The sequence below is a fragment of the Emydura macquarii genome, unplaced genomic scaffold (assembly GCF_026122565.2).
Source record: "Emydura macquarii macquarii isolate MOO-44397 ecotype Brisbane River unplaced genomic scaffold, CSIRO-AGI_Emac_v2 contig_1146, whole genome shotgun sequence".
NCBI lineage: Eukaryota > Metazoa > Chordata > Testudines > Chelidae > Emydura > Emydura macquarii.
Window position 1 is genome coordinate 7355369 of NW_027131283.1, and position 13240 is coordinate 7368608.

General features: G+C 37.3%; 1 protein-coding gene across 1 annotated transcript in view; it reads left to right on the forward strand.

Moving 5' to 3' along the window:
* The window catches only part of FIG4 (FIG4 phosphoinositide 5-phosphatase), a 156238-nt gene that overhangs the window by 132236 nt on the left and 10762 nt on the right, over positions 1–13240 (forward strand). The window contains exon 22 of the mRNA XM_067546584.1: positions 3670–3759. Coding sequence (XP_067402685.1) covers positions 3670–3759 — 90 coding nt within the window. The remainder of the gene's footprint in view (positions 1–3669; positions 3760–13240) is intronic.

Consider the following 13240-nt stretch of genomic DNA (forward strand, 5'->3'; position numbering starts at 1 on the left):
TAAAATTGCTAGTTTTCATGCGAGACTGGAACCAATTGTTAAATCTGGCATACGGCTACTAGCAGAAAAGTGGGGAAAATGAATAAACTAGAAGAGTAACTCATAGTAACAGTGGCATGAAGATTTTAAATGATAATTTTCTTGTACAAATACTTCATAATTTTAATAGGAGATTAAAGCCAAAGGTTGTTGGCCAACCTTTGTTTGGCCAAAGCCAAATAGGAAGTTGAAGCCAAATTGACTGGGATTCCATTATTATAGTTTGAAGAAATAGTAAATATGTAGCTTACATTGTGTCACCATTGTAAGGAAGTACTTTGGATCCAATTCACGAAAGCATTTAAGCATGTACTTAAGTCCATCTCTATTCAGGACAGCATTAAAGCACTTGCTTAACTTTAAGTGGTGTCCTGAGTAGGGATGTTTTTCTGAACAGGGGCCTTTGTGTTAGTAAATTATAGTCAGTAAAAGTAGAATAATAGGAAGTCGGAGAAACTTAGATTGAAATTAAAGTCTCCTACTTTGTAAAGGCTTATAATGCTGTTGCCAAGAGAGCAACTGCTTACACAGACACATGGTGTGCAAATCAATTATGCTAGTTTAGTAAATTGATGATTCTAACACCTGCTTAGGCTTTGGAATTAATTAATGGAGCACAGTGCAGTAGAAAACTACACCTCACAGTAAAACATAAACATACATGTTTTTCAAGTGAATAATTACAAGCCATGCATTGAAATGCAGTTTTGGATTTGCTTTGCAATGTGTAATGGCTGGCTAATTACATTACTTATTATGTTGCGAACCATCTCTGAATTATGAGTGAAGATTTAATTCACTATAGTCTGTCTCTTCACATGACTCTCTGATCTTAGCTTATGTTTACCAACCAACTTAGAGTGTCTTGGAAAAAAAAGATTATTTGTAATTTACGAGACCTTTTCTATTGATGTATGGAACAAGGCATAGCTTTTTCTCTAAGGTACCTGTCTCTTTCTTTAAGTTCTTTAAGATTCCCACTTTTAGATACCGTCTACTTCACACATTTTTGATGGTTCTAAGCCACTAGACCTGGAAAGGGGTGAAGGAAGGTGTACCTCAGCATAGTTGAAGTATTTAAGTTGCTCCCGACCTGATCTAAACTTCACAGTTGTAACAGCTTAGCTATGACACCTTGGAGTGTAAAACATTCACATATCTTATGCAATATGGTTAGGCTGGCAGAGCCCACGGAATAGTCACAACTAAGCTGACTGATAAAGACATGCCAACACAGGCTGTGTAATGTAGATATGGCTCCACTGTTCCAAGAGTCAGTTCTTTTTTGACCCACAGGGGCTGTTCAGAAATTGCTGCCAAATCAGCAGCTGCAGAAAGCCTTTGGTCAGGAGTGCTAAATAATGTTCAGGTCATGGTCCAGTGCTACATTATGTCCACTATGAACCAATTTGTGTTGATTGGTAGCTTTGTGACATTCTTGGGAATCGGGATATCTCCCGTTTTATCATGGTCCAGGCTGTGGCACATCTTGGTCAGATGTTAAAACAATGTTGTGACCTGACTATGAGTCTTGAAACACCCTGGAAAGTTCTTTCAGTTCAAATGCATTTAGCTTGCATCCTTTCTTCTACTCCACTTGTATTTTTGCATAACACTTTTATAGATTAATAAAACTTCTCACCTTTTACCCACTTCTGGTTTTACAAACTTAGTGAAGCCAAACTGACATAACAGCACTCCCTGTCTAGTCTCTTGATGATGATGATGATAATGATGATGATACCTAGCTCTTGTATAGCACTTTTCATCAAGAGCATTACAATGGTACTCTGTTAGGATGCATATAATCTGAGAATAAATTTCTTTCATAAAATTATCATGGTGCTCACTTTGGTCTTTTTTAACAAGGGACATGAAGACAAAAGATGAAATCCTAACTTTATGAAGGTCTGTGGACATTTTGCCCCTGACTTCAGTGGGCTCAGGATTTCACTTCTTAGCATAGAAAGGGCCATCAAATTATTGGATAATTTAAATCAGTTGACTAATAGATTTTTAAAAAAACCCAATGTTTGTACCACTATACTAGGGGAAGTCCTAACTCACCCTCAATTATCCTTCATTTGGATATTTAAACATTTTTTGTCCACAATTTCAAGTCGTCTTTCACTTGAATTAAAATAGAAAACCAAAAGCTGAAATTATCTAATGGGTTTCTTTTATTTCAATTATTTCCACAATTCGATAGAAAAAGTCTTATTGTGATTCTAAATACTACTAAAGGCTGAAAAAATAATCTGTCTCAAACACTGACTAGTTAAGTCATTTTATACTGGCATGCTGTCAGATATTTTGGGAATCTGAACTCAAATAGACCAGGAAAAAGGAACAGCCTTGACTTGTTAGAAGGACGCAGTATTTAAAAAACTGCATATATTGCTTTGCATTTGTGATTAGAAGAATGTCTAAGTATCTATATATTGTTATTAAGAAATTGTATTAGTCCACACATGCATTGGAGCCTGAATATAGAGGAAAGCTGAAAGCCACATAGATTTATATGTATAGTATTTCATTGTATTAATTCTCTCTATGCATTATTATATGCAGTTGCTTTAATTCTATTGATAATTGTCCTCTACTTTAAAATGCAAATAGTTTAGAAAGAATCAGTCCTAATATTATTTGACTAGAGGCAAATTATTGACTTTTTTTAAAAATAGCTTCCTTTTAAGAAATTAAGTATAAGATCATGACAGATTTACTGCTGCTGGGGAAGGGAGAATTCGGTTGCTAAAGATCTTAAGTCTGCCATATGCAATGGAGTTAGCGCTGAGTTCCCTCCCATTTGCCTTCCATAGCCACTAGTCTGGTTCACCCTTCTTAGCGCTTCTGATTTCCCTTAGATCTGCTTCTTGGAAGGAAACATATGTGTGTTTCTGTCCTCAGATCCTTCCCACAAACTTTGTGGGGGCACTTTGAGAATATAGACTAGGTAGAGGAGGAAGACAGATTGCATATCTTTCCAATGGCAGATCAAAGGGTTGTCCAAGTAAATAGCTGAAACAGGTGAAATGGGATGGCATCTTTTCATAGCTGTGCAAGTCAAGTAGGAGAGAGTTCAGGGTCAGACTATCTGCATGGAACTTGAGCGAACTTCCCATCTATTTAGCTTGTTTCTCTCAACAGCTGTTCTTTCACCTAATTCCAGTAGTGGCACCTAGGTGCTCCTCTTTCTCTCTCCCCCTAAAGATCTTCTGTGGGGAGTTCATGCTTTTGGAAACAGCAGTTAATTCTGGCTGTCTCTTCCTGCTGATGGCCCAATCCCGTACTTGTGAAATAATAAGCAACAACTATTAGTGGGCTACACCTCCTCCTAGCTAAAGTGAAAGGGGCCCAAAATGCACCCAAACTAAAGTTTTAAAAGTAACTTTAAAAAAAAAAAAAAAAACTCGACCAAGATTAGTGTTACTCATCATGACCTTCACTTTTGTATAAAGTGAGGACAGTGTTCCAGCTGTCCTTTAATGTACTCTGTGTGCCTTACTGAAACTGCATGACTCTACAAATTGTGCAGAAGTGTGTGTCACTGTCATTAATTCACTGAAGTTATTGCAAATTGTTCTTACTCTCTTTATGAATTAAACTTTTATCCATTGCTACTCATAGATTTGTTCAGTTGGGGCAGAATCAACATAAACAAGACAAGAGCAGCCAGCAGCTTTGTTCAAAACATCATCTTGATGGGGTTATAAATATGTAAGTACTGTTTGCCATTTTTATTTTTTTTATTTTAGTTCAATTCTTGCTATGGTTCCCTCTTCTGAGTACATTCTTTGAAGTCTGACACTATACCTGAAAAATCATTGAACAAGAGTCTGATACCAAAATATCATGAATGACACAAATATTTTCTAACTATTCTTTCTTCAACATCCATTACTTGTATTGGACACAGGTCTCAAACCCCAAACATAGTGTGTAGCCATGTTCTGAGTGGATTGTACCCATCAAAACAGGTGTCTTGCAGTCTCTTTTTCTCACTCAGGTGACACTTTTACAGCATATCCTGCTAATAAAATCTCATTGAATTTAAATGAAATTGCAGCTCTTTGTGAAAGTTGTATTTTAGACATGTAAATTAATAATATCCTATAACTGGCCATCTAGTACTCTGATTAGGAGTGTTCAAATAAAAATCTTTTTCAAATATATTCTTTTTCTATTTGAAAATGGTTAATTTGGCCCAGAATAATATTTGTATGTTTTAAACTATTAACTGAAAGTAAATTTTAATATAGCAGTTGCTAATACTAATAGTTTCAATAAACATTTGAGAAAGATGTGGTTAGATGAAAGTATGTAGGGTGTCCTAAATTATTGATACTGCACTTTATTAATCATTAGAAGTATATGGAAAAATACAGAACAGTGCATACCTACATATGATTCTTATCTGATGGTTAGGGCAGCATAAGTAAATGATTGAAGAGAAATTATCTGAAATAAAAATAACATATAGTTAATTGAAGGTATCTGAACTGAAGGGTAATAAGGTGGCCTAAAATATTAAGGTCCCAATTCTGCAGTTGACTTCAGGTCAGCAGGCCCTGGTACCCAGGCAGAGTCAGCTGCAGGTTTGGGACTTTAAGTTGAACAGGAAGAACAATATGTTCCAAAATAGTGTAGTTATCTCCCATAATGACTCCATGCTAGAAATCAATCAGGAAGAATTTGAAGAGAAGCCATGAACCTTGCAAAAATGATGAGGTTAATCATAATTTTGAAAAACCTAGTAATTTAAAACACTCTAAGGTAAAATGAACTAAGTTGAGTTTTGTCTCCACAGACCTAAGTGTCTATCAAAGCCACCTAGAGTCTCCAGTACTTTTCAGTTTTGTTTTTAAAAGATTTTTAAACTGTGGATTAATTTAAGATGCTTCCAATCTATTTTCAAAAGAATAATATGTCAGTTTATGTTAGAATACTTTATTAAAAGAGTTTGATTTTAAAATATTAATTATTTTCAGTCATGCTGTACGGAGTGGTTCATGACCATTAGTGCCTACCTCAGGGCATACTGTCAAAAAGAGGGCAGATACCTCAAATTGGTGGTATTTTCTATAATTAGATTTTACCAAGCCAGTAACAAATATGAACTCCTGGATCACTATACTAGTCCTACCATGGAGTCACAGACAGCCCCTTGAACTCTCCAGTCTATCTCACCACCCAGACAAATTGGACTTAATGATAAATGGTTAGTTACACCAAAAATTGTACCGCATTCAGGTTGCTTCCAGTCCCAAGAGACCAGTCACTTACCCCAGATCAGTTGGTACCATAGATACTCCAAAGACAGCACCCATAGTCAATCCTGTAATAAATTATTTAAAAGTTTATGAACTAGGAAAGAGAAATAATAGTCATATACAGGTTAAAGCAAGCAAACAGACAAATGAGTTACTGTCTAAATCGTAAGGCCTTATTTACATTAGCACATATGCCAGCAAAACTTGTGTCACTCAGGGGTGTGAGACCATCTCCCACCGACATAGCTACTGCTGCTCGTTGAGCTGGTTTTATTATGTCAGCATGGCTACACGAGCGCTTATGCCAGCAAAATGTATGTCGCTCAGAGGTGGTTTTTTCACACCCTGAGCAACAAAAGTTTTGCCTGCATAAGTGCTAGTATAGAGGAGGCCTACGAGTGATAGAGTTGTAGAGATCTGTCAATTCAAAGTGTCTTTAAGGGTGGACCCAGGAGATAAGCCCTGGAAATCTCTGGCTTCAGTTTGGTTTCTCTGGCCCTTTGAGACCTCAGATAGCAGAGAGATTGAAAATCTTCACATCAGCTATTTTTATTTTCCTCTTCCAGCTTTCAAAGCAACGGGAGGAGGCTTTCTGCAAGTCTTTCCCCATGGGTGTGATAGGGCCATTAACCAACTCTTTGTACTGTGATGTTCCCTGGTGGCCCATCTAATTTTGATGGTTCTTTGGGATGTGCAGGGAGGGGAAACATTCTTCCCATCTGGGTTCACAAGTTTAGAGCAAACACTTTCAAAGTTATAAAGCAAAACTTACGTATTTCTTTATATCATGGAACACAGACATTATAAGTGAGAATAATTCATGCAGCATCTTATAAGAAAGTTATTGAGTCTGAACACTAAATAATTCTTATAAGACTAATACCTATTTTGAACTGGTCTGGTCTTCAGCTATGAGTTTGTCAGTTCCTAGCTAATGCCTGTAGTCTTGGCAAGAGCTGGCACCTGGTCTGCCAACATCCCACCTTTTTTTTTCTTAAAAAAAAAAAAACAAAAAAAAACAGCTTATGGTGACAACCAACCTTTGTATTAAAGACCTTTCCCCATATAGACACTTGCTGATTTACCTTGATGTCCAAAAGTACAATTTTTAGCATTCTTGCCTTCATATAACAATGCAAAACTTTGGGGAAGTGGTGGACACCTCTAAACTTTGAAATACAGCTAGCTAGAGATGCTAACCACAGCTTCAGAGAATCTTCCTTGATATTGAAAAAGTTAAAAATTAAACAGGAGGAAGGTATTTGCAAGGGAAATGAAATCTGTTTAAAAAAATGACAAAATAGCTGTCATATATAATTTCCTGAACAAATTTATATAGCAGAAAACAAAAAACTTGCTGTGACATTTTCTGTATCTGTTTTACTGACTGACTTTAGGATAAATGAGTCACAGGTACTCAAATAGGGCAATTCAAAATAAAAAAATTTCCAGGACCAAGTGAGAATTGTCCTTGGGAAAAATGATCTAGATAAAATTACTATAAGATGGGTACATAACTGATTGAAGGGCCTGATTCAAAGAGTAGTTATTGATGGTTCACTGTCAAACTGGGAGGCTGTATCAAGAGAGGTCTCACAGGTGTAAGTCCTGGGTCCAGTAGTATTCAATATTTTCATTAATGATTTGGATAATTCAATAGAGTGTATGCTTATAAAATTTGCAGAAGATACCAAGATGAGGGGGTTTGCAAACACTTTGGAAGACAGGATTAGAATTCAAAATGGCCTTGATAAATTAAAGAATTGGTCTGAAGTCAAGAAGATGATGCTCAGTAAAGACAAGTGCAAAGTACTGCACTTAAGACAGAAAAATTAAATGCACAACTACAAAATGGGGAATAACTAACTAAGTGGTAGCACTGCTGAAGAGGATTTGGTAATAGGAGATCACAAACTGAATATTAGTTAACAATGCAGTGCAGTTGCGAAAAAAGCTAATATCATTCTGGTATGTACTAAAAGGAGTGTTGCATGTAAGAGGTATTGTCCTGCTCTACTCGGCACTAGTGAGGCCTCAGCTCGGGTATTGTGTCCAATTCTGGGTGCCACACTTCAGGAAATGTGTGGATAAATTGGAGAGAGTCCAGAGAAGACCAACAGAAATGATAAAAGGCTTATAAAATCTGATCTATGAGGAAAGGTTAAAAGAACTTTGCATGTTTGGTTTTAAGAAAAGAAGAATAAGAGGGGATCTGATAAGTCTTCAATATCTTAAGGGCTGTTATAAAGAGGACCGTGATCACTTGTTCTCCATTTCCACTGAAGGTAAAACAAGGGCTTAATCTGCAGCAAGAGAGATTTAGATTAGATATTAGGAAAAACTTTGTAACTATAAAGGTAGTTAAATTCTGGAGTAGGCTTCCAACGGAGGTTCTGGAATCCCCATCATTGATTGTTTTTACTTGGTCCTGCCTCAGCACAGGGTGCTGGACTTGACAACCTCTCAAGATCCCTTCTAGCCCTACATTTCTATGATTCTGTAAGATGAAGGCTGAAATTTTACAGTAGACTATTGACATTTACTATTTTTAGCATTTTAAAATATTTTTTCTATTTAACATAATCGTATCACTTAAATTTTAATTTTCAATCATTTCTCAATATTTAAATATTAATATTATTTCTGGACTTTTATCCCCTTTCAGTGTAGAACTGGCAAGTGTATGACCCACTATTTTCAATGGTATGATTTTAGACTCTGCAATATATGTGGAATTCCTATCAACCTGTTCTTTCACGAGACTTATAGTATTCATCCTACAATATAAAAACTGGAAAAATACTTCTCCTTTACTTTTAATTTTTTGTGTTATATAATGAATACCCCAAAAAAGGTTACACAATAAAGTGTCACTTAACTGATGCTACCTCATGATGCAAATTGCTACTGAGACACTTAATTTTACAGTATTAGTTCAGTTTAATAGGTGTATGAAGATTTCTATGTTAGTTGTTGTATGTCCTTTAACTACTTGTTTAGAAGTCTATATGACTTAGAAAGTATCTTAAACTATTGTGGATCTCTTACAGTTAATCTGTACTTTCTGTTTGTGATAATCAAGTAATATGATGAGGCAGATAGAAAAATGCTCACTCCAGGGTGTCTTCAAATTAGAGGTTACTTACCCTGGCGTAGTCGTAGCTAAATTAGCAGAAACTGATAGTTTTGCAAGTATCATTCCAAATTTTCTCTAAGATATGATCAGGTTTGTAAGTTTACTTGTAAAATGTTGCAGTGTTGTATAACAGTTCCACTTGCCCCATTTGAGCTCAAGAACTGGAACTTGCTTTTAAATTTAAGAAGAGCCTTGTGCAGTGGCTGGCTTGCTGACCGTAAGATTTTAAATTTAAAGTATCATTGCTTCTTTTCGACCTTAATAGCTTGTCAAAGTTTGGGCCCTGGGGATGTTCCAGCTGGAAGTAGAAATTGATGGAGTCTGGGATTTCTTCGATGCAGTCATATTTATTTACAAGGAATGTACAGAGCTCTGTGTCTCTGAATGCAGAAGGAACCAAGAACAAAAAGGAACAGTGTCTGAGCATACTGTCCCCAAGTCTCTTTAGCCAACACCAGACCCAAAAGCTTTCTCTAGTTTTTTCCAGGGTCAGACTGTGCTTACAGGCTCCTCTTGCCTCTTCCTCTCTCTCTCTCTCTCTCTCTCTCTCTTTCTGTTCTTGAATGTTCTCAGTTTTTGTGTTCTCCTCCTCCTTCCCCCCCCCACCCCCAACCACACACACACACACACACACACCCCTACCCAAAACGTTACTCATCCAAAACCTAGCTCACGTACACCTTTTTTTCTTCAGTGGGAGCTTACACTTACAGTTACGTTCACTGAAGGGTGAGTTCACACATGTCAATCTCAGTGGTGTTTTAACTCACCAATAACAAGGTTTCACTCAGCACACAACAATATTTTGTCCAAAATTATATTCAGCTTTGTTGTATGCTAGCAGTGCAGTTATGGCTATTGAAATATGGGTCACTTATATTTCATAAGACTGAATGGCATGAAGACCTAATATTGTTGTATTTATTAACTCGCCTCTCAGTGACCAGTAAAGCACTTATCTGAAGCATTTTGTTCAAAGAATCTTCAAAGTATCCAAGCAGATCTACCAAAAAACCCTGTATGCCAGTGCATGAGCTTGTGTATGTAAATGTTTTTTAAATATATAAATGGGTTTTTAAAATACTAAATATTCAGTAAAAATGACAATAGTTGCAAAGGCTATGTCTTGGTGACGATGAAATTTGAGATTTGAAATAATATTTGGAAACTTTAGAACACTGTCAAAAATTAAAGTAACTGCAAACCATCCTCTTAAGTATTGCTACCACAAGCATTCAAAAATTGTCAAGCCCCTAAAAGTCAAGATGCTGACTTAAAAATCATGAGGTTTTAAAAATAACACATTTTGTATTCTATTCTTTTACTTGCAAGCTTTTTTAGCAACCAGGAGGGCTAGAAACAGGATTTTTGTTTTTGAAGGAAAGTTGAGATTGTCATGTAATTACTTGACTCCAGAAAGTGGGGCTTTAAGAAAGCCCAAATATCTAAGACTCGCAAGAGTTGGCAACACTTTTTGGCCTCTGTAGATTAATCTGGAAAAGAATTATCACAGTTCAAGAAAACTGTGAAGCCACTGAGATTACAAAAGAATGTGCCATGCTGCAACATTTGCTGTCAGCTGCAATGATGAAGTGAGAGTGCCCCTTTGGTATATAAGAGAAGGAGCTGTTGAGGTGGTGTTCTCCATGAGGGGTACTTGGCTGTGCAATTCACTTTTTCAGTGAATGTGAAATAACCTGCAATCGTTGACCTGAGCATGCTGCAAATCCTGTCTTTTTGAGCAGGCAGTTGAGGAGGCTAGGAAGAAAGGTTTGTTTAGTTAGGTTTAGTTTAGCTTAGTTTTCTTGCTTGCTTTATGGGCCAGGGGTAAGGGAGGCACTCAGGAGCTGTTGCCAAAAGAAGAATGAGTCAGCATGGCGATGTTGACTCATCCCCTGGGGACCACAAGGGCTGGGGAGTTGTTAAAAGGCAACCCAGCAGGAGAAGCCCCTTTTCCCCAGACAAGTCAGAGCAGCACCCATCCTCCCTCTCCTTGAGGGTGACAAAATACCACGGTTTGGTTACGACCTGACATGGGTATCACACAAGCCACCCCTTTCTAGGGGGGCTGGAAAGGAGTTTTTCTCTCACCACCAGATGGGCTAAGGTGGAGTGGAACTTTTTTCACCTTCCCTACAGTGGGTTCGGGGGGCTTTGTTATAATGAATAGGGAAGGGGGTTCGTCTATGATGTTGCAACTTATTATGTAAGTGTGGGATGGATGTTCTGTGCAGGTACACCATAGGGAAGGGATACAATGACCAGATAAATGGCTCGGTAAAGGACTTAAAAAGGAGGTGTTTTTAATGGAGCAGAATGGGGGTGGGGGATTCAGGGCTTCTGTGACTAGCATGGCAGGGAGCCAACCCCCTTCCTTTTAGCCCACCTTAATCCTAATTTGAGGGATGGTAAGGTCCCAGCAATGGGTTGGCTGGGAAACCAGGATGGAAAAGGGGGGAGCTGGTGGAAGCCTCCTAGTAGATTATTGAAATGATCATGGAGCTACCTACACTGTACATTTTTATCTGCTGGGTAGTCCTAGACATCTAATAATAAAGTTGCGGCCTGATTAAATCATATGCAATATCTCCTATCCTTTTGGTATAGCCAGAGAATATTGAAACTGCATATGAGGATCTAGCTTTTTTCCTTTTTTTCTTAAGAAGCTGGTTAAGTCTCTTGCCAAAGTCTCTAATGTCCTCTTTTTATCCAAATCTCAGAACCAAAACTCCATCCTCATCTTCCTTGACCTGTCAGCTGTCTGCAATGCAGTTAACCATACTTTTCTTGAAATCTTGTCCACCCTTGAATTCAAGTGCCTTCGACCTCCTGATTCTCCTACTTCTGTAACTGTTTCATCACCATAGTCTCCCCTCCAACTTTCTCTTGGGGTTCCACAGGGCATCGTCCTTGGTCCCTTTCTCTTCTCCATCTACACTTATCTGTGGGTCATCTCATCTGCAAACACAAATTCAGCTGCAACCTCTATGTTGATGGCTCACAGATCTACCTCTCTATTCCAGATCTGTCTCCTCCCATCCTAGCTAAGATCTGTCTCTCTGACGACATCTTGTGGATGCCTAGCTATCAGCTCAAGATCAACATGATTAAACAAAACTTGTAATCTTCTCCTTCTTCCTTAAACCCTCCCTGTCCCCTCCTTTCTCGATAACTGTGGATAACACTACCATCCTGCCTGTCACTTAAGACTGTAACTTACGTGTCTTCAACTCGGACCTCTCTCAAGGTCCTCACATCCAGGCGAGGTCTAAATCTTGTAGATTTTTTTTCTTATTTATAATCTAGGTAAGACTTTTAAAAAACATTATTTCTAACATGACAGTACCACTTTAAAGTACATCACTAAGAACAAATCAGTGAGTTTTATATACAATACTTCATTAAAATTACAATCTAGTTGCTTTGAATGATGTTACTTCATTTTTCAGTGCAATCATCTTGTTTTCTTCACTACTTTGCATTTTTAATATCTATGGCTTTAATAGTACAGTGCTCAATTTCTTAGAGGATCAGAAAACAAAATGATTTTCATGTTTGCTGAACAAACATTGCATATTATCACTGCAGCATAGTTAAATTGAAGATAAGGCTATTATTGAACTTGTCATCTTTGAATGAATGAGAGTACTGCCAGTCGCTAAGTTTTCTTCTGTTGTTAAGAGGCAGAAGAAGTTAATTGATTCTATAGCCTTAAAATGATCATCTACATTTACTTTTAATGTTAGATTTATGGTAGGAAAAGCAGGTGAATGGTCTCTTGATTCTGCTGTATGCTTAGCAAATGGAAGATGAGTGAATGTAACCAGTAGACAGGTGGCTCTGGTAACTATAGTACATAGATATATCTTGGGTTTTCAAACTTACTGATAGGAAATAGTGTTGTGTGGCAAAGCTATTTAGTAATCTGTTGACCTGCATGTTATGATGTCACTGTATTCTAAAAGTCATTTTATAGATAAGTAATCTGTCTCACTTCATTTGCATACTTCCACTTTTTCATTTAGTATTTAAAAATAGAATGCTGCTCTGTACTATACAGAGACTATCTGTAAATAGTCTATCAATCACAGGAGATAGATTTCCACTGTGTGTGTGTGTGTGTGTGTGTGTGTGTGTGTGTACACATACATATAGTGGGAAATCTACCTATTTTCTTAATCATTTTTGTTTCCTCTCCTGGTAGCATGAAATCCTTCCACAATTTTCTGCTACTGTACTCTTTTCTACTCCATATCCTGTGTTTCTCAGGACAAAGGAGGATAAGAGGACAGGCAGAGAGACCCTTAACAAGGAATTCTTTAAAAAGAACACTTTTTCTGATTTATTCTTCACTGATAATGCAGGCTCCCAAGTGCAAAGTGGGAGAATAATAACATTATCACTGTTATCCACTCCCCTAAAGTGGATGAAATAAGCATCTTCTTTTTGTGAGGGGATGTTAGTGTTAAAAAGTGTTACTGAAGCTCTGAAATATCCCAAGGGGAAGAATTGGTCTTGTAATTAATTGAGTCAGTGGACTCAGAAGATTCTTCTGTGACCATTGGCAAATTTTGTAATCACCCAGTGTCTCAATTCCACATCTGTAAAGTAGGAATAATAATCTTTTCCCCCCACTCTTTGTTTATCTTTCTCTTTTAAATTGTAAACTCATTAAGTCAGAGATTGTATGTACTAAGTGCAGTGCCTAGCACACTAAAGTACTGACCTCAATTGGGGATCTAGATGCCTTTTTAATACAAATAAGAGGCCATATTTACTCATCTTGCAGAGT